The sequence below is a fragment of the Globicephala melas genome, chromosome 5, assembly GCF_963455315.2.
Source record: "Globicephala melas chromosome 5, mGloMel1.2, whole genome shotgun sequence".
NCBI classification, from domain to species: Eukaryota; Metazoa; Chordata; class Mammalia; order Artiodactyla; family Delphinidae; genus Globicephala; species Globicephala melas.
The window spans coordinates 91,527,550-91,552,090 of record NC_083318.1 but is presented as its reverse complement, the minus strand read 5'-3'; the positions used below and the strand labels follow the sequence as shown (position 1 = coordinate 91,552,090).

The following is a 24,541-nucleotide window of genomic DNA, read 5'->3' as shown; positions in this document are numbered from 1 at the left end:
CGATCTCTCTAGCTACTAAGAATACATAGAGGGGCAAGAGAAGAATGAGGTAGACACCAAAGAAACTATTGTGATAACCAGGCAAACAATGACAGTGGCATAAACTAGAATTGTGGTAGTACCCATGGTGAGTATAGCCATATTGGGGATATATTTTTAAGGTAAAGCTAATGGGATTTGCTAACGTATTGGATTTTGAGAGGTTAAGTATGAAAGAAAGTTTAATGGTGACTTTAAAAATGTTGACCTGAACAACTGGAAGGATGGGGGTTCTATTTACCAAGATGGGGAAGACTGGGAAAGGAAAATAGTTACAGGAAGAAAGATCAAAAGTTAATTAGGAACATATTAAATTCGATGTCAAGTTTGACAACTGAAGTTTAGGGGAAGGTTTGGGCTGTATATCTAAAGTTGGGAGCTATCAGTTTAGAGATGGCATATAAGGATCATTGAGATCACCAAGGGTATTGGTGTAGATCTAGAAGAGAAAAGGCCTGAAGATTGAGACAATGAGATTAGATAAGTATAAACAAGGCTTCAGGGATAATTTATTTAGTAAATTTCAAAAGGGATGATTTCTTTTTTTAAATTAAATTTATTTATTTATTTATGGCTGCACTGGGTCTTCGTTGCTGCACACGGGCTTTCTCTAGTTGCAGCGAATGGGGGCTACTCTTTGTTGCGGTGTGCAGGCTTCTCACTGTAGTGGCTTCTCTTGTGGAGCACGGGCTCTAAGTGCACAGGCTTCAGTAGTTGTGGTGCACAGGCTCAGTAGTTGTGGCTTACGGGCTCTAGAGCACAGGCTCAGTAATTGCGGCACACAGGCCTCGTTGCTCCATGGCATGTGGAGTCCTCCCGGACCAGGGCTTGAACCCGTGTCCCCTGCATTGGCAGGCGGATTCTCAACCTCTGCGCCACCAGGGAAGTCCTAGAGATGGTTTCTGAAATTAAAAAATATTCTGATATTCCTTACATGAGAAAACCTCATTTTCTGATAATAGTTGGAGTATTTCTTCTTGAAAGCAAAAGTTAGATAACCTCAGAAGAGCAGTTATTCTATGAGTTTTTTGTTTTGTTTTGTTTTGTTTTTTGCGGTATGCAGGGCCTCTCACTGTTGTGGCCTCTCCCGTTGCGGAGCACAGGCTCCGGACGCGCAGGCTCAGCGGCCATGGCTCACGGGCCCAGCCGCTCCGCGGCATGTGGGATCTTCCCAGACCGGGGCACGAACCCGTGTCCCCTGCATTTGTAGGCAGACTCTCAACCACTGCGCCACCAGGGAAGCCCCCCTATGAGTTTTTGATATAAGGGATTCATTGTAGTATAATTAAGCCACGGAAAGATGTTATACATCAATAACTAAAATGTAGGCTCTGCATCATGTACTGCCCTTTCAGAGGGCAAATTATGTTTGGCTGTTAAGGACAACTGATTGGTACCTGACCTCACAGTGATCTGAAATATGAACTCAAAAGGAGGAGAAAGAGCAAAACTTTGTTTCAGGAGTGACTCCAAAGTAGGCTTGTCAGCCAAAGAAATAATAAGCAATATCATTTATTGAGCACTTTAAATACGAGGTCCTATGAATCAAGGATTGTTATGATTTCATTCTTCAGAAGAAGCAGCACAGTTTTATAGGTGTTTGACATCTTGTCCAAGAGAACACAGCTAGAAAATGGCAGAGTCAGAGTTCAAACACAGGTCTGTCTGATTCCAGAGTCTAGAGTTTTCATTACACTCTCAAATAAGAATTGAGTCATTTATGTTTATATTTATTATGTTTTCTAATTATTGATTTTTCATAATAACAAGTAGTTATTGCATGTTAGAGTAGTTATTGGATAGTTGGAATGTTCTTTCTATATTTCCCAAATTTACTATAATAATAACACTACTTTAATAACAGACTTTTACATATATAAGAGAGCAATAGATTAGAAAATACATTCTATGGGAATGTGCTTTGGTATTAATATGTACATCCACAGGATAAGTAAGTGTTCAATCCTGTTTACTAATTTTTCTTTGCATAGAATTCCCTTCTTTTGTTATAATAGTTCCAACTTGAAAGAGATTACTCAAGTGCTATTGATTTTTTTCAAAAATATAATTTGTTGTGTATTTTACACTGTGTTTTTACATACATTATTTCACTTGTTCTGCATAAGTTTGTGAGTTAAATTTTTCCTGTTCAGAAATGAGAAAATAGCCACTAAACTGAACAATAACTGTTCTTCTGAATTCTACTTTAGCACAGTTTTTAATTCTGCTTTAATTTTACGCTAAATAGAATTAGAGAATTAAAATTCCACTTAATTGAAGAAGCAGAGTTCAGAAAATATTTTAGCATACTGTGCCCTCTGGTGGGCATGTCATTACGATTATGACTTTGCTGGTTATAGCTGTTTTCAAAAATAAAAGAATGTTTCAAAAGTAGAAATGTTTTGTAGATAAATTTAAAAGCCAAACAGTCCCACCTGGGAATTTATCTTTTATCTATTAAGATGTCTTACAGACCTCATTTCTAAATCTTCAGTTAAAACATTTGCCTTCTATAAATAATACAAAAACAGTGTTTGTGATGATTGGTTTCTCCCCTAGACTGACGATGGTAAACTAATTGTTGAAGGAATGCTGGACATTTTCTGGGGAGTAAAGCAGCCTATACAACTGAAAATACAAGATGAGAAGCAAATCCCTTCTTTCACTGTGCTGAAGTCACCAGATGTCTTTTCCAAAAGGTGAGCTACCTTTTATGATTTTAATTCCTTAGAAAATGATCTTCATATTTACCTTTTTTGTGTGCCTCAAGGATGAAAGCTCTAAAGTTTATACACAACCTCATTTAATCCCCCATCAACTCTAGGACGTTTGTGTCCAGGGCTCTGAGAGGTTAGGTAGTTTGTGCAAGATCCCCAATTACCATGTAGCAGAACTGGACTAGACCTCAGGTCTATGAGCGCCAGAGTCTGGCTCTTGACCTCTCTGCTGTATTCCTTCTCTTCTGCGAGACTGCATTCTTTCACTAGAAAAAACAAAATGTAAAGGCAAGATTTCATTAGCCCCGGTCTTATCACCAAAAAGAGGGGGATAAAATTTAAATTTCTCCTCTTCTTAGAACAAAGAGCTTTTCCTGCTTTCTGGAAAGGAGACTTAATTATGTTCCATCTGATTGCTGTGTCCTATTAGGATCAGGACAAAGTGCATGTGAAGTACAGTAAATGCACAAAACAGTACTCTGTGTGGGTTTATGCAACTGTACCTTGAATACGTAAGTTGGGCTGAGATATATCTTTTCATTATCCTTTACAATTTTTAGAAAAATTAATAAATATTCCCAAAGAAATCACAGATATAAATATTGTTTTCTTCCTCCCTCCCTTCTCCCCTTCCTTTTTAATCCTTGACTTTCTAACACATCTCCTTTTTGCGTGTACATGGAGGTATCAAGCGTTCTCTTCATCCATCCTTCTATCCATAACTAGATGAGCTGGAGTTCTAGCAGGAGAGAGGATAGAGAGAGAGCAGCCAGGACCTTTTCCTCAATCTGACCTTTGGTCATAACCAAGGAAAATCGGGTATCACCTTGAGGGAAGCCCCACTTTTCCTTTGGGGAAAACACTGAAGTCCCACTATGATTTGCACCTTGCCAATCTTTCTCAAATGTGAGGTTCCAGCAATTCCAGCAATTTTATAATTCCCTACACATGTCATGCAGTTTCTTACTTTCCTGACTCTCTGCCTGGAAGCCTATCTGCTTCTCGACATCCATTTGCTAGACTCTTCCACCAATCCTTTAAGATTCAGGTCGGTAACACATTCTCCAGAGAGCCTTTTCTGACCCTGTAGTAGGTACCCTGACAACTTTTCTATATCCCTTTCAGAGCACGCCGTTAACTGTATTTTTATACCCCTGCCCCCACCCCCCCAGCCTGTGAGCTCCTCGAGGGTAAGGAGCATGCTTTATTCATTTTTATCCTGGTGCTCAGCAGTGTGTCGGCACAAAGAGAGGACTCAGAATTTAGTATCAAATGAACCCCACGGAATCCTGGTGGTTAAATTACCTCTGCTCTGTTGGGTAAACTGTCTCTCCATCTACCATTTCTGATTAGTCTCCCATCCAAGCTAATGAAGGGCAAAGGGTCCCGTACTTATGAATAGCAGAAGAGAAACCACAGACAGGCAGCCTGATGAAGCCCTGCATCCCTCACCTTCAGGTACTAGAAGATTGATGGGGCTGATGATTCTAAATGACAAGGAGCATCATTTAAAAGTAAAAACTACCCCTGGGCCCTGCTTTTAGGAAACTGTACAAGATATGAATTTGGCAAAATTAGCTATCATTCTTCATATTGCCTAAGAACTCATTGCAAAGTTCTCTGAGCAGCCAGCTCTTTTTGATGCATTTAAATTATTTGAATCATGAATGCTTGATTAATATGGAACACTATGGGAAGATGTCAAAGAGTTGCAGTAAGCTACCTGTATTAGCACATTAAGCTATCACGATTTTGAATGGATATCCCAAGATATTTTCTTTAATTTCTCAAATTAAAATTCAAACCCTTGGGCTTCCCTGGTGGCGCAGTGGTTGAGAGTCCGCCTGCCGATGCAGGGGACACGGGTTCATGCCCCGGTCCGGGAAGATCCCACACGCCGCGGAGCGGCTAGGCCCGTGAGCCATGGCCGCTGAGCCTGCGCGTCCGGAGCCTGTGCTCCGCAACGGGAGAGGCCACAACAGTGAGAGGCCCGCGTACCGAAAAAAAAAAAAAAAAATTCAAACCCTTGTTCCTAGAAACACTGAATTTGAGGATGAGTTTCAGAAGCCCAGGTAGACAAGGTATATTGATGCCTTTCCATATTCTGTGGCAGATTATAAATTAATCTCCTTATGATGTGACTTCCATAGAATCCATTTGCCTTTTCTTATTGTTTATCAGAACAGTGCTGTGAAACAAACATAAGTTATCTCCTTTAGTTTAAAGCTGAGAAAAAAAAATAATAAAGTTGAGAAAGACTACCCTAGAAAACTTAGCTTGCCCTTTACCACAGTAATGAGACTTACTGGGAGAATATTTGAAGTGCAGTGTATCCGATTTTTCTGGTGGGTAAGAATTGTCAGAAAAAGATCCTTGGTCTCTGATTCCCTAGTGGGGTGCAGAGCCACTTTGTTTCAATCCAGTCCTAGACACCCTCACTCTGGTTGCTACCGTCACTGTGTTATTCGTTTAAACTCTGAGCCTTGAATGAAATTGTGTAAGGAAATGGACTATTCCCTCACTCCCTAACAATTCTTATTGTTCTCTTTCCCACACTGGGTTTCTGTGGGCAGAACTTATACCTCTACTCTCTCAGGATCACAGATTTAATATCTCCAGTGGATGGATATGGAATGTGGAATGAAAGACGTGGAAGTTGTGTACTCAGCTGCAGGAAGGGCTGCAATCTTTTCTTTCAATTCACCGTTGGGGAGAATCATCAGTTTGTCAAGCTAGTTTGTTTTAATTATCTTTGAAATGAGTCCCACTGAATCACCTTAATGGGAGTGGTATAAGTTTAAAAGTAAATCAGTTTGAGCTGTGACCACTTGTGATCTTTTATGGAAACAATTCTACGGACAGTACTTTGATCTCTCATATCTGGTCCAAGTATTTTGTCTTGGAAATTTTTCGTAAAAACAGCTTTATTGAGGTTATGTTTGCTTGCACCAGTTTTCATTTCTGCTTTTAATTTCTTTCCAAAGTCTGCTTTGACATGCGTTGGACAAGTCATGGCAGAATGGCATAAAGAGCAAAAACTGGACAGGTGTACATTTGAATGGCATCAATAGTGTTTTTTCTTTTACAAGGTGGGTAGAGAAGTGGCCACCTTCTATGTGTCTATCAAATTTCTACCTCCTTTTTATTTTGCAGCTCATTAGAAAACCTCCCCACAGTTTAAATTTGCTAATGGTATATATCCTGAAGCTTGATCAGGGCAACGCTAACAGTCCTGTGCTTGGGCAAGTTAAACTATTTGATAGTACATGAAGTCCCAACGAGGTTTCTTTGGAAAACTTTGGGTAACTGCCTTCAAGTTTAGTCACTTGCACAGCTGTATGTGGAGACGCTTCAAATTACACAATCCAGAGCTGAAAACGGGGTGATGGGGGCGTTGTTTATTTTTGCTAAGATGGTAGGAAGGAAAATGGGCCAAACACTGACCATATTGAGGCATGTTTGTTTCTCTGTATTTGTGTGACACCACTAAGCTGAGAGAAGGTGAGGACAGGGGTGAAGTTGGGCAGGATTACCAAGAATTTATAGCACATCACTGGTCTGGTATGCTTGGGCTCTCTTATCTTCCCCCATGGGAGATACCATTGGGGTGCTTTGCCTTTTTAGTTTGCATTTTTCGTTGGTATTCTGTCTTTTCCATTGCCAACACTCTTTCTATGATAATCACATCTGCCTTTTTCAATTAATCTTCTATAGATTGGGGAAAATTGATAATTTTATCTCTCATAAGAATAACTAGAAAAGGGAGCCCTCCTACACTCTTGGTGGCAATGTAAATTGGTACAGCCACCATGGAGAACATTATGGAGGTTCCTTAAAAAAATAAAAATAGAGTTACCATATTATACTGCAATCCCACTCCTGGGCATATATCCATAAAAGATTAAAACTCTAATTTGAAAAGATACATGAACCCCAATGTTCATAGCAGCACTATTTACAGTCGCCAAGACTTGGAAGCAACCTAAATGTCCATTGAAAGATGAATGGATAAAGATGATGTTGTGTATATATATATATATATATATATATATATATATATATAATGGAATATTACTCAGCCATAAAAAAGAATTAAATAATTCCATTTGCAGCAAGATGGATGGACCTGGAGAACATCATACTGAGTGAAGTAAGTCAGACAAAGACAAATACCACAAATATCACTTATATGCGGAATCTAAAATAAATGATACAAATGAACTTATTTACAAAACAGAAATAGACTCACAGACACAGAAAACAAACTTATGGTTACCAAAGGAGAAAAGTGGGGGAGGGATAAATTAGGAGTTTGGGATTAACAGATACACACTACTATATATAAAATAGGTAAACAACAAGGGCCTACTGTATAGCACAAGAACTATGTTCAATATCTTGTAATAACCTATAATGGAAAAGAATCTGAAAAAGGAAATATATACACATATATATATATATATATATCTTAATCACTTTGCTATACACCTAAAACATTGTAAATTAACTATACTTCAATTGAAAATAAAAAAGGAAGAATAACTAGAGTCTGAGTCAGGACCAAAACAGTTCTCCTTTGAGTTAAAGTTATTGCCTAAAGTTCTTGGACTTTTAAGACATTTATTTTGACTGGCTATATTCTGTATAGTACAGCTTACTAGAAAATTAATAAACAAATATATTAGGATTATCTTATCTATGTCATAAGGCTTTTATTATGAGGCTCAAATGATATCGAAGTTGTAAAAAGACATCAAAGGAATTCAGAGATCAAGGAAGAAAAGGACCATGTTTATTCATATTTGCCACCACTAGTATGAATAAGCATTTTTTGTTGCTATTGCCACCAGTGACATTTGGGAAGAATTAATGCCACAGATTCCCTATGGGTGAATATTTTTTGTTCACAAGGAAAACAGACATTATGAAAGAGACTCTTAGTAGGACTAAGACTGGTCCCAGCTACGAGAGTGTCTATTAACCTAGAGACATCTAGGAATACCTTGGATCCCTAATGGCTCCTGACCCATCATGAAATGGATGGGGATTATGATGAGGATAACAATGAAGATGAGGATGATCATGATAGTTTTTAACACATATTGAGTGCTTACTATGTGTTGGGCACTTTTTCAAGGATTTTACACAAATTAACTCATTTAATCTTCTCAATAACCTTATCCTACCTCATACTATAATCATCCCCATTTCATAGGTGAGAACACTAATGCACAGAGAAGATAAGTAGCTTATCTAAAGCCAGAAAGAAAATAACAATAAGTGTTGGCCCAACTGGTAAAAATAAGCAGTTGCCCAGTTTTATGTATTCTGGGCATTAGAATGCATTGAAAATTGTTAGTACCCTATATAAATCATGATTGTCGGAAAAGAAGTTTCTTATACATTTTCCTCCTTTATAAATCACATTCTTTATAGTGCTCAAGGGTCTTAAAGATAGGCTTTATATCATTATATTGGAGTCACTTTACCTAAAAATGCTTTGAATACAACAGGAACTTAATGCAAGTTGGCAGAATAAACACTTTGTATCTAAACTCTCCTAAAAGCATTGTGAGGTATCTGTATAAGAATGGATTCTGTATGGTGTTAGGGAGTGTGCTAATTTCTTTCTTTTACATGGAGCTGTCCAGTTTTCCCAGCACCACTTATTGCAAAGGCTGTCTTTTCTCCATTGTATATTCTTGCCTCTCTTATCAAAAATAAGGTGAACATATGTGTCCATCGACAGATGAATGGATAAAGATGTGGCACATATATACAATGGAATATTACTCAGCCATAAAAAGAAACGAAATTGAGTTATTTGTAGAGAGGTGGATGGACCTAGAGACTGTCATACAGAGTGAGGTAAGTCAGAAAGAGAAAAACAAATACTGTATGCTAACACATATATATGGAATCTTAAAAAAGGGTGGGGAGGGGTTCTGAAGAACCTAGGGGCAGGACAGGAATAAAGACACAGATGTAGAGAATGGACTTGAGGACAAGGGGAGGGGGAAGGGTAAGCTGGGACGAAGTGAGAGTGGCATGGACATATATACATTACCAAATGTAAAATAAATAGCTAGTGGGGAGCAGCTGCATAGCACAGGGAGGTCAGCTCAGTGCTTTGTGACCACCTAGAGGGGTGGGATAGGGAGAGTGAGAGGGAGTTGCAAGAGGGAGGAGATATTGTATATGTATAGCTGATTCACTTTGTTATAAAGTAGAAACTAACACACCATTGTAAAGCAATTATACCCCAATGAAGATGTTAAAAAAAAATGGATTATATTGGTTTCTACTAATTCCATTGGCACATATGTTTTACAGAATCTATATAATCTTGTGGTTCAGTGTGTAACTGAATTATCGTGTCAAAACATGCTCAAAATCAGGACAAGAATTATTTAAAATGCAAGCTGACTACTCTGGTATAAATATAATTTTAATAATATAAAAAATTGTTATAACTTAGGATGATGTGTCTACCTACAGAGGCCCACAGCATTATATTAATACTGTAAATCTGAAAACCATCCTATGCCTTTTTATGAATAGAATAATATCACTTACAAGATTTATTACTTTTCAGGGGAATGACACGCTGGGGAGAATTTGATGATCTTTACCGTATTAGTGATTTGGACAGGACTCAGATTCCAGTGTCTGGAGCAACAGATACCCAGGAAGGTCAGTATCAAAATCTTATTAATGAGGAGACTTTTTTAAACTAATACAAAGCATGAATCCTAAATGTTTTTCTGAAATTCAACATTTTATATACCGTTACTTTTTTTTTTTTTTTTTTTTGCGGTATGCGAGCCTCTCACCATTGTGGCCTCTCCCATTGTGGAGCATAGGCTCTGGACGCGCAGGCTCAGCGGCCATGGCTCACGGGCCCAGCCGCTCCGCAGCATGTGGGATCTTCCCGGACCAGGGCACGAACCCGTGTCCCCTGCATCGGCAGGCGGACTCCCAACCACTGCGCCACCAGGGAAGCCCTACCGTTACTTATTAAACCCTTATTTTGTATTAAAAAAATATATCTTAGGAACATACTAACTTAAGTCACTACAGTGCTCATATGATGTTTAAGAACCTTACTTTGCTATATAAAAACATTATTTTTTTAATTACATGAGGTCCCTTAGATTTACTAGATTAGGGAGAACTGATGGTTTGAATAAAGTTTGTGTACATAAAATTGTTTTATATTTTCCCCAAGGATTAGGATCATTTATTATACTCAGAAGATTTCTATGCTAGACCAAGCCCTTCAGATTGAATTTTACATCTTTTGAGAAGCTGAACATTTCGGTTAATAGATATTTATATAACATTGCTTCTCAGAGGCAGATATACTGCATTCACTATATCTGATAGGGTTGTTTCAAGCATTTATTTAAAAAAGAGAAATCTACTTGAACATCAAGTGAGTTCATATCAAATTTGACAAACGAATGGAAAATGCCAGCCCCTATGACATGTGACAACAGTAATCATAATAATGATGATGTGTTAGTAATAATATTAGTATCTGTCATTTACTGAGACTCGGGCATGTTATCTTACATTTTACATGGATTTCATTTGCATGTAATATGTAGAGACCCAAGGAGAAGATGATGACTGAGGCTGGGGTGGGGTTCACATTCCCGGGATGGTGATATTACCAAAATGACTTCAGACTGAACAAGGGTATGGTGCTGGCATTATCTTCATGAATCTACCAACAACTTCCAATGTTTAGCTTAATTTTTTTCAAAGCATTCTCAGTTCAGTCCTCTCTGCTGTCTCTATAACAACTCAGATTCTGTAACAAACATGATGCTCCTTCCCGGATTCCCTTATTTTTGTCTTATGGCCTTTTGGCATCTTTTATATAAGGGTCCTTATAATTAGCCCTTTGACAACACTCATCTAAACACAAGGGAATCCCAATCTCTTGGCACCAAAGATACAATAAAAATCTATTTATATTTAAGCACCAGTGCTAGAGAAAGATGAAGTATCACATGCTTATACTCTAATTACAATATAATTAAAATTCCAAGGTAAAATGGAAAACAAGTGTCACCAGATGGCCCTATTCTTAAAGAAGATCATTGTTATTTTCTGTTTAAAAGCATTATAGTCCATTGCATAGCTATATAATTACTAAGTATGTAATCAAATCCACCCACGATGCAAAGAGGTGAGCAGCTAAATTATATGGGCTTATAACCTTTATTCTCCCCAGATTATTTATCTTATCACAGTAGCACTCTGAAGCTTCATGCAGATGAAGAACCTGAATCCCCATTGCTCTATAGAACCATGAGTGAAGCAGCCCTGGTGAGAAAAAGGATGAAGCCTCCGACGATGGACAGAAAGGACAGACAGAAGCATAGGGCCTCTATTAACGGACACTTTTATAACCATGAAGTGAGTTCCAGTTTCATTAATGTCATTTAAAAGAATGTTGTCTATTGTGCTAACAATATCACTCAATTCAATTTTTGTGTGTGTGTGTGTGTGTGTGGTACGCGGGCCTCTCACTGTTGTGGCCTCTCCCATTGCGGAGCACAGGCTCCGGACGCACAGGCTCAGCGGCCATGGCTCACGGGCCCAGCCACTCCGCGGCATGTGGGATCTTCCCGGACCGGGGCACGAACCTGTGTCCCCTGCATCGGCAGGCGGACCCTCAACCACTGCGCCACCAGGGAAGCCCTCAATTCAATTTATAATTAAAAATAATAATAATGCCTTTAGATATACTACTACTATTATTATTGGGTACTCTCTATGTGTTAAGCATTAAACTGTTTTGATGGATTATCTCATTAATCACTAAAACAATCCTATGAAGCAGATACCATTATGTTCCCTACTTTACGTATGAGTTAACTGAGGTTCACAGAGGTTACACAATCCATCACCGGTCACACTGCTTTTAAGTAGCAGCTCTGAGCCCGAACCCAGCTTCTGTCTGATGCCAGAACCCAAGTTCTTAACCAACATGATCAGTGAACCCTAAGTGGCAGGCCCTGTGATACACACTGGAAATATAAAGATAACTCAATTGATGCCTTTGCCAGCATGGAGCTCAGGGCTTGGGCAAAGAAACCAATACATCCACAAATGGTATTAAAATATGTAAGTGCTACAAAAGAGATTGGTTCAAAGTACATTCAAACATTAATATTTAAATAAAAGGAAAAAATCAGCTATAGGCTTGTTTATTCTGATCAATTAAATTTTCCAGGTCTTATACATAAACTCATATACATAAACCCATATCACCCACAAGTGCAATTGTAGTTTATACTATTTGCATTTTGATTTTTTTCACTTAATATGTGTTAAATATATATGTGCCTTTCTATAGTATTTATAAGACATTTAACTTGGTCGAAGGTAGGAAATACATCATGTTTTTGTAGAACTCAAATTTTTCATGTCATATACTAGGGATCATTCATCCATTCATTCAATAAATACTTAAAAAGCACTCACTCTGTGCAAGGCACCACTCTAAGCCCTTTCATACAAAATATTGACTCATTCATCATAAGCTTTTTTTCTTTAGGGCTTTCTACTTTTTATCCTTCTTTTTCATCCCTTGGGAGAGTATCCATATGTTCCTTTGGAGACTGGTATGGAGAAATCTCCCTTGTGAATTCTCTGTTCAAATTAGACATTTTTCTGGCTCAAGAACTTCCTCCTGGCCAAAAAGTAACATTGACAGTCCCCCACAGATACGCAACTACCTGGTTTCTTCTTCTCCTCAGAATTATGCTGTATGTCATCAGCACTTGTGAGGTGATTTCTGTTAAAGTAGGCTGTGAAAGCCACATTATTCCAAATGAGCAGCTTCCAGATGGGATATGCGGAGCTAAGAATGAAATGGGCACTAAAGTTGGCAGCACAGCATCATAGCTGAATGCTTGGGCATTGCAGCCTGATGACCTGATTGCAAATTCTTGCTGAGCAAATAAAAAAGTACTCAACCTCTTAGCCTTCATTCCTTCATCCTTCCTTCTTTACAGGCTGTTGATGGGATTAAGTGGAATGAGGTGAGTTCAGTACTTAGCATAAGTATCTGCACGAAGGAAGAACTCCGTTTACAGTTAGCTTTATTGATATTGATTGAAAGAGATCAAGTGGAACTAAAGATATTTCACACAAATATCATTCACTGCAGTATAACAACTAGCAGAAAACAAAACCCTGAAACCCAAAGCACTCTATCAATGTGTATGCAATGATGGGCATCTAGGAATTTAAGTTGATATAGTCATAAGATATGTTTTTATATCATGAAACCTCTTGATAATGCCTCCAGTACTAGAGGCTTAGATTGTGATGCAGTAGTCCCAAGGGAATGCATTCCAAGACTCCCAGTGGATACCTGAAACTAAGGATAGTACTGAATTCTGTATATACTATGTTTTTTCCTATACATACATACCTATGATAAAGTTTAATGTATAAATTAGGCAAAATAAGATGTTAACAACAATATCTAATAATAAGGTAGAATATTTATAAAAATATACTGTAAAAAATGTTATGTGAATGTGGTCTCTCTCTCCCTCCATCTCTCTCAAAATATCTTATTGCACTGTATTCACCTTTGTAAGGGTGTGAGATGATAAAACACCTGTGGTGTGATGAGATGAAGTGAGGTGAATAAGGAGGCATGGTGATGCAGCATTAGGCTACTCTTGACTTTCTGACAGTATGTCAGAAGGGGGATCATCTGCTTCAGATGATCCTGGACCATCAAGCCATGATGACGTCGATAGTTGGCTGTCAGGAGCAAACATTGTCAGTGGTTGGGGATCTTGGGCCAGATGGAGTAGGATGGTGCAAGATTTTATCATGCTACTCAGAATGGCACACAATTTAAAATGTATGAATTGTTTATTTCTGGAATTTTCCATTTAATTTTTTTCATCTCTCTCAGAATTCTATTTATTTTAAAATAGGAATAATGATCAAACAATGAGAAAAAATTTTATGGTTATATGTTTCTGATGATTTTTTTATGGTGCATTACTAATCCCCAAGAGAGATGTGTCAGACTTATCTGACCATAGAAATCTTTTACCAGGTTTATCTAAAAGGCAGACTCTTGATTAGAGAAACTTGCAGGAAATATTGTTCTAGATATTCAATTAGCAGCACTTTCACCTCAATCCTCAGTTGAGATATAGGCTGAACCATATGAAATTGCCAACACTGGACCATTTCTGACCAACCAAAAAGGAGTGATTTTATACAGTTCAAATTAAAACAATTTAGAACAATTATTCCCAACCAGGAGGGAATTTTGAAATCTTAAACTACACTGAAGAATGGTGTGACTATCTAGTGAAACTGTTTTGAACATTCTCAAATGATGTTTTACCTAACTTACTCTAGAAAAAATATAAAGCTGCTTAAAGGCATACATAGTACAGTATTCAACAAAAGCAAAGAAAGTAAAAATAAGAAAGCAAATTTTTAAACTGATGATCTTGGATTTTTTGTCCAAAGGAAGGCCAGGTTCAAAATATTGACTCTCGTTAGTTTGTCACATTAAGTCCTTAAAATTATATCAATCTTTTTTTTTCTCTTCTAGACATCAATTTTCACTCCAGCCTTTGGATCAGAAACTAAGGTCAGAATAAACAGTAATATGAGAACTGAAGAAGTAATAAAGCAAATTCTCCAAAAATTTAAGGTAATCTTTATCAGTGAACTGAGCTATAAATATCTTGTATATAATTTAACTGTAGGCACATAAATGGATTTTTCTGAAATTAAATGTTCAGTTCCAAAGAATTCTTTCCTATGTATGGTTGACCCTTGAACAAAATGGGTTTGAACTGCATGGGTCCATTTATAATATAAATGGACTGTGCCTGCGAAATTACATTATCCCCAGGGAGCGGAAAAGGTTTTATATCTGAAAGTGAAAAATGAAAGTGAAGAAACATATATAATTTGGGTCTGGTTGGCTTAGAAAACATTGACAACAAAGAATTCACGTCTGTTCTTTCTTTTCCATTGACAGATTGAAAATAGTGCCCAGGATTTTGCACTTTACATTATTTTTGCAACAGGAGGTAAGAAAGCTTGGTGGTTGTTCTAACATGACTCCAGTGTGTTATCGTTTTCTGCCCATAAGAAAGGCAGAAAAGCAGTTTACCTCCTTCTGTGGAAGAACGGGAGGGAGGGAAGGAAGAAGGAAGAGAGGGGGAGTGTTTTACATTATTCGTATTTCACAATTTCAGAGGAAGACACCCTAAGAATAAGGTATCCTAGAAGAGTTTATAATACAAAAGACTTTGCTTGTTGGCCAGTCATTAAATTATCTGAATGGTGATCAAAGAGCACTGGAGAATAGGTGGAAGGTTCCCAGGAATTGTTAGGCATTTAAGTTGACCTCTGTACTTCTTTCTTTTTCACTTTCCCTTATCATTCTAGCTCTTACTAGAGTCATCATTACATATCATTTCTTCCTCATCTTTCTTAGCACAGTGTCTGACACATTGTGGGAGTGTTCTCTCTTCCTCAGTAGAGAAAAATGTGCAGAACTTTGTGGTGGAGGTAAAAGTTTAGCAGCAGGACATTGGAAAGAGTCTATATGTAGGGTGCTAGGAGCAGGGAGTGAAAGATTAGAGAAACCCTAAAGCAATACTAAAATGAAATTTTTGAAAGCCTTAAAACTGAAAAATTTTAAATGTTAAATTATAAAAATAGCTCAGGTTATAATTTAAGTATCAGAATGTTTGAGCCAGAAATTGAATAGAATAAAATAATACATTTTGATCTGGAACAATTACAAGAAAATGAAAGCTGGATTTCCAAACACATACAAAATTAAAGTCCTTATAAGTCAAAAGCTTAAATATAAGAAATATATTAAATGTTTGAAAATTCTAAGAGTGTGTGTGTGTGTGTGTGTGTGTAATCATTCTAGTTATTTTAGAAAAGAACTAAAATGTAGAAACATTGAACTGTATAAAAATGTATTGATAGAAGATACAAACATTATGAAGAAGGGTCACAATGAAAGCAACTGTAGACACATAAACAAAGTTTTAAAATTGCTTCAACTATCAACTGCTATGGAAGAAAATCACAGAGATAGGCACCACTGAAGAGGACTTGGAGCAGAAGCAGAAGGCCTAGAAGCAGACCCTGTGGTGTCTTTCTACACTGCTGCCTCTGAAAAAAGCCCAGCAAATAGTTAAAGACCCAGAGTGAGGGCAGAGAGCAGAAGCAAGAAGAACTACAATCCTGCAGCCTGTGGAACAAAAACTACATTCACAGAAAGATAGACAAGATGAAAAGGCAGAGGGTTACATACCAGATGAAGGAACAAGATAAAACCCCAGAAAAACAACTAAATGAAGTGGAGATAGGCAACCTTCCAGAAAAAGAATTCAGAATAATGGTAGTGAAGATAATCCAGGACCTCAGAAAAAGAATGGAGGCAAAGATTGAGAAGGTGCAAGAAATGTTTAATGAAGATCTAGAAGAATTAAAGAACAAACAAACAGAGATGAACAATACAATAACTGAAATGAAAACTACACTAGAAGGAATCAATAGCAGAATAACTGAGGCAGAAAAACAGATAAGTGATCTGGAAGACACAATGGTGGAATTCACTGCTGTTGAACAGAATAAAGAAAAAAAAATGAAAAGAAATGAAGAAGGCCTAAGAGACCCCTGGGACAACATTAAACCCAACAACATTCACATTATAGGGGTCCCAGAAGGAGAAGAAAGAGAGACAGGACCCGAGAAAATATTTGAAGAGATTATAGTCAAAAACTTCACTAACATGGGAAAGGAAATAGCCACCCAAGTCCAGGAAATGCAGAGAGTCCCATACAGGACAAACCCAAGGAGAAACACGTTCAGACACAGTAATCAAATTGGCAAAAAGACAAAGAAAAATTACTGAAAGCTGCAAGGGAAAAACAACAAATAACATGCAAGGGAACTCCCATAAGGTTAACAGCTGATTTCTCGGCAGAAACTCTACAAGCCAGAAGGGAGTGGTATGATATACTTAAAGTGATGAAAGGGAAGAACCTACAACCAAGATTACTCTACCCAGCAAGGATCTCATTCAGGTTTGATGAAGAAATCAAAAGCTTTACAGACAAGCAAAACCTAAGAGAATTCAGCACCACCAAACCAGCTCTAACAAATGCTAAAGGAACTTCTCTAAGTGGGAAACACAAGAGAAGAAAAGAACCTACAAAAACAAACCCAAAACAATTAAGAAAACAGTAATAAGAACATACATATTGATAATTACCTTAAATGTGAAAGGATTAAATGCTCCAACCAAAAGACACAGGCTTGCTGAATGGATACAAAAACAAGACCCATATATATACTGTCTACAAGAGACCCACTTCAGACCTAGGGACACATACTGGCTGAAAGTGAGGGGATGGAAAAAAATATCCCATGCAAATGGAAATCAAAAGAAAGCTGGAGTAGCAATACTCATATCAGATGAAATAGACTTTAAAATAAAGAATGTTGCAAGAGACAAGGAAGGACACTACATAATGATCAAGGGATCAATCCAAGAAGAAGATATAACAATTATAAATATATATGCACCCAACATAGGCGCACCTCAATACATAAGGCAACTGATAACAGCTCTAAAAGAGGAAATCGACAGTAACACAGTAATACTGGGGGACTTTAACACCTCACACCAATGGACAGATCATCCAAACAGAAAATTAATAAGGAAACACAAGCTTTAAATGACACAATAGACCACATAGATTTAATTGATATTTATAGGACATTCCACCCAAAAACAGCAGATTACACTTTCTTCTCCAGTGTGCATGGAACATTCTCCAGGATACATCACATCTTGGGTCACAAATCAAGCCTCTGTAAATTTAAGAAAACTGAAATCATACCAAGCATCTTTTCTGACCACAATACTATGAAATTAGAAATCAATTACAGGGGAAAAAATGTAAAAAACACAAACACATGGAGGGTAAACAATATGTTACTAAATAACCAAGAGATCACTAAAGAAATCAAACAGGAAATCAAAAAATACCTAGAGACAAATGACAATGAAAACACGACAATCCAAAACCTATGGGATGCAGCAAAAGCAGTTCTAATAGGGAAGTTTATAGCTATACAAGCCTACCTCAAGAAACAAGAAAAATCTCAAATAAACAATCTAACGTTACACCTAAAGGAACTAGGGAAAGAAGAACAAACAAAACCCAAAGTTAGCAGAAGGAAAGAAATAAAGATCAGAGCAGAAATAAATGAAATAGAAACAAAGAAAACAGTAGCAAAGATCAATAAAACTAAAAGCTAGTTCTTTGAGAAGATAAAAAAAATTGATAAACCATTAGCCACACTCATCAAGAAAAGGAGGGAGAGGACTCAAATCAATAAAATTAGAAATGGAAACGGAGAAGTTGCAACTGACACTGCAGAAATACAAAGCATCCTAAGAGACTACTACAAGCAACTCTATGCCAATAAAATGGACAACCTGGAAGAAATAGACAAATTCTTAGAAAGGTATAACCTTCCAAGACTGAACCAGGAAGAAATAGAAAATATGAACAGACCAATCACAAGTAATGAAATTGAAACTGTGATTAAAAATCTTCCAACAAACAAAAGTCTAGGACCAGATGGTTTCACAGGCGAATTCTATCAAACATTTAGAGAAGAGCTAACACCCATCCTTCTCAAACTCTTCCAAACAATTGCAGAAGAAGGAAAACTCCTAAACTCATTCTATGAGGCCACCATCACCCTGATACCAAAACCAGACAAAGATACTATAAGAAAAGAAAATTACAGACCAATATCACTGATGAATATAGACGCAAAAATCCTCAACAAAATACTAGCAAACAGTATCTAACAACACATTAAAAGGATCATACACCGTGATCAAGTGGGATTTATCCCAGAGATGCAAGGATTCTTCAATATACGCAAATCAATCAATGTGATACACCATATTAACAAATTGAAGAATAAAAACCATATGATCATCTCAATAGATGCAGAAAAGCTTTTGACAAAATTCAACACCTATTTATGATAAAATCTCTCCAGAAAGTGGGCATAGAGGGAACCTACTTCAGCATAATAAAGGCCATATATGACAAACCCACAGCAAACATCATTCTCAATGGTGAAAAACTGAAAGCATTTCCTCTAGGATCAGGAACAAGACAAGGATGTCCACTCTCACTGTTATGCAACATAGTTTTGGAAGTCCTAGCCACGGCAATCAGAGGAGAAAAAGAAATAAAAGGAATCCAAATTGGAAAACAAGAAGTAAAACTGTCACTGTTTGCAAATGACATGATATTATACATAGATAATCCTAAAGATGCCACCAGAAAACTACTAGAGCTCATCAATGAATTTGGTAAAGTAGCAGGATACAAAATTAATGCACAGAAATCTCTTGCATTCCAATACACTAATGATGAAAAATCTGAAAGAGAAATTAAGGAAACACTCCCATTTACCATTGCAACAAAAAGAATAAAATACCTATGAATAAACTTACTTAGGGAGACAAAAGACCTGTATGCAGGAAACTATAATACACTGATGAAAGAAATTAAAGATGACACCAACAGGTGGAGAGACATACCATGCTCTTGGATTGGAAGAATCAACATTGTGAAAATGACTATACTACCCAAGGCAATCTACAGATTCATTGCAATCTCTAACAAACTACCAATGGCATTTTTTACAGACCTAGAACAAAAGAATCTTAAAATTTGTATGGAGACACAAAAGACCCCGAAAAGCCAAAGCAGTCTTGAGGGAAAAAACTGGAGCTGGAGGAATCAGACTCCCTGACTTCAGACTATACTACAAAGCTACAGTAATCAAGACAATATGGTACTGGCACAAAAACAGAAATATAGATCAATGGAACAGGATAGAAATCCGAGAGATAAACCCACACACCTATGGTCAACTAATCTATGACAAAGGTGGCAAGGATATACAATGGAGAAAAGACAGCCTCTTCAATAAGTGATGCTGGGAAAACTGGACAGCTACATGTAAAAGAATGAAAATAGAGCACTCCCTAACACCATACACAAAAATAAACCCAAAATGCATTAAAGACCTAAATGTAAGACCAGGCACTATAAAACGCTTTGAGGAAAATACAGGCAGAACACTCTTTGACATAAATCACACCAAGATTTCTTTTTTTTTTTTTCAGTACGTGGGCCTCTCACTGTTCTGGCCTCTCCCGTTGTGGAGCACAGGCTCCAGACACGCAGGCTCAGCGGCCATGGCTCACAGGCCCAGCCGCTCCGCGGCATGTGGGATCTTCCCGGACCGGGCCACGAACCCGTGTTCCCTGCATCGGCAGGCGGACTCTCAACCACTGCGCCACCAGGGAAGCCCCCAAGATATTTTTTGATCCACCTCCTAGAGTAATGGAAATAAAAACAAAAATAAAAGTGGGACCTAATGAAACTTCAAAGGTTTTGCACAGCAAAGGAAACCATAAACAAGACGAAAAGACAACAATCAGAATGGGAGAAAATATTTGCAAATGAATCATTGGACAAAGGATTAATCTGCAAAATATATAAACAACTCATGCAGCTCAATAGTAAAAAAACAAACAACCCAATCCAAAAATGGGCAGAAGACCTAAATAGACATTTCTCCATAGAAGACATACAGGTGGCCAAGAAGCACATGAAATGCTGCTCAACATCACTAATTATTAGAGAAATGCAAATCAAAACTACAATGAGGTATCACCTCACACCAGTTAGAATGAGTATCCTCAGAAAATCTACAAACAACAAATGCTGGAGGGGGTATGGAGAAAAGGGAACATTTTTGCACTGTTGGTGGGAATGTAAATTGATATGGCCGCTATGGAGAACAGTATGGAGGTTCCTTAAAGAACTAAGAATAGAATTACCATATGACCCAGCAATCCCACTACTGGGCATATACCCAGAGAAAACCACAATTCAAAAAGACACATGCAGGGCTTCCCTGGTGGCACAGTGGTTGAGAGTCCGCATGCCGATGCAGGGGACAGGGGTTCGTGCCCCGGTCCGGGAAGATCCCACATGCCGCAGAGCAGCTGGGCCCGTGAGCCATGGCCGCTGAGCCTGCGTGTCCAGATCTGTGATCCACAATGGGAGAGGCCACAGCAGTGAGAGGCCTGCATACCAAAAAAAAAAAAGACACATGCACCCCAATGTTCATTGCAGCACTATTTACAATAGCCAGGTCATGGAAGCAACCTAAATGCCCATCGACAGACGAATGGATAAAGAAGGTGTGGTAAATATATACAATGGAATATTACTCAGCCATAAAAAGGAACGAAATTGGGTCATTTATAGAGACGTGGATGCATCTAGAGACTGTCATACAGAGTGAAGTAAGTCAGAAAGAGAAAAACAAATATCATATATTAACACATATATGTGGAACCTAGGAAATGGTACAGATGAACGGGTTTGCAGGGCAGAAATTGAGACACAGATGTAGAGAATAAATGTATGGACACCAAGGGGGGAAAGCAGCAGGGGGTGGGGGGTGTGATGAATTGGGAGATTGGGATTGACACATATACACTGATGTGGATAAAATGGACGACTAATAAGAAAATAAATATTTTTTTTAAAAAAAGAAAGAAAAGATACAAGCATTATGAAGAATATCAGAAAAAGATTAATACCTACAATATCAAAAAGTTCTTGCAGGGCTTCCCTGGTGGCGCAGTGGTTGAGAGTCCGCCTGCCGATGCAGGGGACACAGGTTCATGCCCCGGTCCGGGAAGATTCCACATGCCGCAGAGCGGCTGGGCCCGTGAGCCATGGCCGCTGAGCCTGCGCGTCCGGAGCCTGTGCTCCGCAACGGGAGAGGCCACAACAGTGAGAGGCCAGCGTACGGTACAAAAAATAATAATAATAATTTTTAAAAAAGTTGTTGCAAAATGATAGTGAAAAGACAATCCAATAAAAATAAAGTATGATAAAGCAATTCAAAGAATAACAAAGTAACCAGTAAATATTTTTAGGAAAGTCTTAAACTCAAGGAAATACAAATATTAAAGGAAATGCAGAAGTTAAGGAAACGTAAATTCAATCCTTAAATTCAATGTAATATTATCACCTATGTCTGGTGTGGGTAAGGGTAAAAGCATATGTTCTTGCAATTCTGGTGAAGATCTGTCTGTCTACTTTCTTAAAATTCATTCTAGCAACATTTGTTAAAATCCACAGTATACATATCCTTTAGCCCAGCAATTCCACTGGTGAGAATGTGTTTCACAAAAATAAAAGGACTACTGCCTACAGATTTATGTGGAAGGCTATTTATAATGACAAAAAGCTAAAGGCAAAGTTACCCATCATAGAGGAATGATTTAATAAGTGATTATTATGCAACCATTAAATGAAATGAGTTAGATCTATACCAGTTGAATGGAAGGAATTCTATAATATACATTTAATTACAAATGCAAGATGCCTATAAATGTATATAGTATGATCCCATTTTTTTTTTTTTTTTTTTTTTGCAGTACGCGGGCCCCTCACTGTTGTGGCCTCTCCCGTTGCGGAGCACAGGCTCCGGACGTGCAGGCTCGGCGGCCATGGCTCACGGGCCCAGCCGCTCCGCGGCACGTGGGATCTTCCCGAACCGGGGCACGAACCCGCGTCCCCTGCATCGGCAGGTGGATGCTCAACCACTGCGCCACCAGGGAAGCCCAGTATGATCCCATTTTTAAAAAAGAATTATAAATCCCTATTTATATATGTGGTTTATATGATCACATGATCAGGGAGAAAGGTATGGAAAGATAAATACCAAGCCATTAACATTGATTACTTGGTTAGGGGGTTGGGGAGATACAGAAAAGACAATGGGAAGGAGAAAAAGCACAAAAGGAAAAAACAAATTATGATTTTTAAAAATATATGTGTACAATAAAAATATCAAGTGTGATACGACCACCTTTATGTATTTTTTGTGTGTGTGCATAAAGAGATATGTGAAGGGATGGCCACAAAAAGTGAAAAGCTGCTTATCCTAGAGTTCTGGGATTCCAGGTGATTTTTACTTTCTGCCTTATTCTTTTCCTCATAATTACAGTAGTATGTATGTTGTTGAGGAATAATTCAGAATAACTGACAAATATAATTGTATATATTTAAAGTGTACAATGTGATGATTGGACATACATGTACACTGTGCAGCGATTACCAAGATCAAGATAATCAACACATCCATCAGCTTACATAGTTAACTCTTTTTCTTCTTGGGCTAAGAATGCTTAAGATCTACTCTCAGCAACTTTCAAGTGTACATTAGATCCTCAGAAATTATTCTTCTAATAACTGAAAAGTTGTACTCTTTGACCTATATAACCTCCTTTCCCCTCCCCAATACGTATGTTATTTTTAAAATCAGGGGGAAATGCTTATTTTTACTGTAAAATGTAGTTATTTCAATTTTACCTGTGAAAATTATGTTTTCTTTTAAATTGTGTCAAAATTTCTTATACATGAAATCCAGAAGTGAAGATAATCATAACTAGGACCTTTTTAGGGACCAGGAATAGAGAAAAGAATGGAGCATATAGCACTGTTTGGGTAGTAATGTGGAAAACAGATAGCTGTGTTTTTTAATACCTTTTATCTACTAAGCACATGATCTATAACAGTGTTTCTCGAATTGTAGCACCCTTCAGAATCACCTGGAGAGTTCATTTAAAACACAAATTCTCAAGCCCCTCCAGATCTGAGGACAGTCTGGGAATGCATATTTCTAATAATTATCCCAGGTGACCATGAAGCAAGGAACATTGCCCTGTGATATCAAGAATGAAGCAAATCGAGGATGCAAAACCAAGTTAATACAAGATGTAAAGGTCAGAAGAGGATTCTGGTGGGTTAATGACAGGAGCTAAATTATGGGGTTCCCCATTGCTTCAGAAAAAGAAGAGGAATTAAAGCAACGAACACTGACTCTGTGGACATAGGAATGGATGTCACTTTAATTGTGGGGAAGCTGGACTTCTGTGTTCTAGATCCTCTCTTGCCCTTTTTCCTGGGGTAGGTCCAGTCTAGAGGATGAGAACAGTTCTGACACTTGGAACTTTTAAAAGCCCAAGGAAACACATGATACTGTAGAAAGGACTCACTGGTCCACCTTTTTCCCTTCAGTCTACTTCAACAGAGCAGACAGATTATTCTTTAACCATGGAAGTCAGACCATGTCACATCTATTCTTAGATCCTCCAATGGTCTCTCTTCTGACAGTAAAGTCACAGTCTTTGTGCTGGTCCCATTACCTCTTCTCTTCATCATTTAACAACCCTCCCCTCATCTCCGTGCCAGCCACCCTGTTCCCTTGCTGCTCTTTGACGGCATTAGGCATGCACTGACCTCAGAGGTGCTCTATTTATTTACTTACCCTTTCGGCACACACTTCCCCTAAATAGCTTCATGGTTCCTCTCTCATCTCCTTCAGGTCTTTGCTCAAATGTTACATCTTCAGTGAGGCCTTCCTCCACCACTAAAATAATTGCAAACTTCTCCCCTGCACACATGTATTTACACATATGCATGCTTTCTACCCCCTCCCTTGCTTTATTTTTTCCCCTTAATACTTCTCACTATATGTGACATGTCTTATTGATGTATCTTCCTTATCATCTTCTTCTCCACTAGAGTGTAAGGTTCATGAGGGAAGTGATTTTTGTCTGCTTT

At 38.0% G+C, this 24,541-nt stretch overlaps 1 protein-coding gene across 3 annotated transcripts in view; it reads left to right on the top strand.

The window, feature by feature from the left end:
* Nucleotides 1-24,541, top strand: part of RASSF6 (Ras association domain family member 6) — a 63,734-nt gene that overhangs the window by 33,990 nt on the left and 5,203 nt on the right. For all 3 annotated transcript variants that reach the window (XM_030877855.2, XM_030877857.2, XM_030877856.2), the window contains 5 exons: nucleotides 2,599-2,738; nucleotides 9,352-9,449; nucleotides 10,999-11,183; nucleotides 14,365-14,466; nucleotides 14,800-14,851. In XM_030877855.2, coding sequence (XP_030733715.1) covers nucleotides 2,599-2,738; nucleotides 9,352-9,449; nucleotides 10,999-11,183; nucleotides 14,365-14,466; nucleotides 14,800-14,851 — 577 coding nt within the window. The remainder of the gene's footprint in view (nucleotides 1-2,598; nucleotides 2,739-9,351; nucleotides 9,450-10,998; nucleotides 11,184-14,364; nucleotides 14,467-14,799; nucleotides 14,852-24,541) is intronic.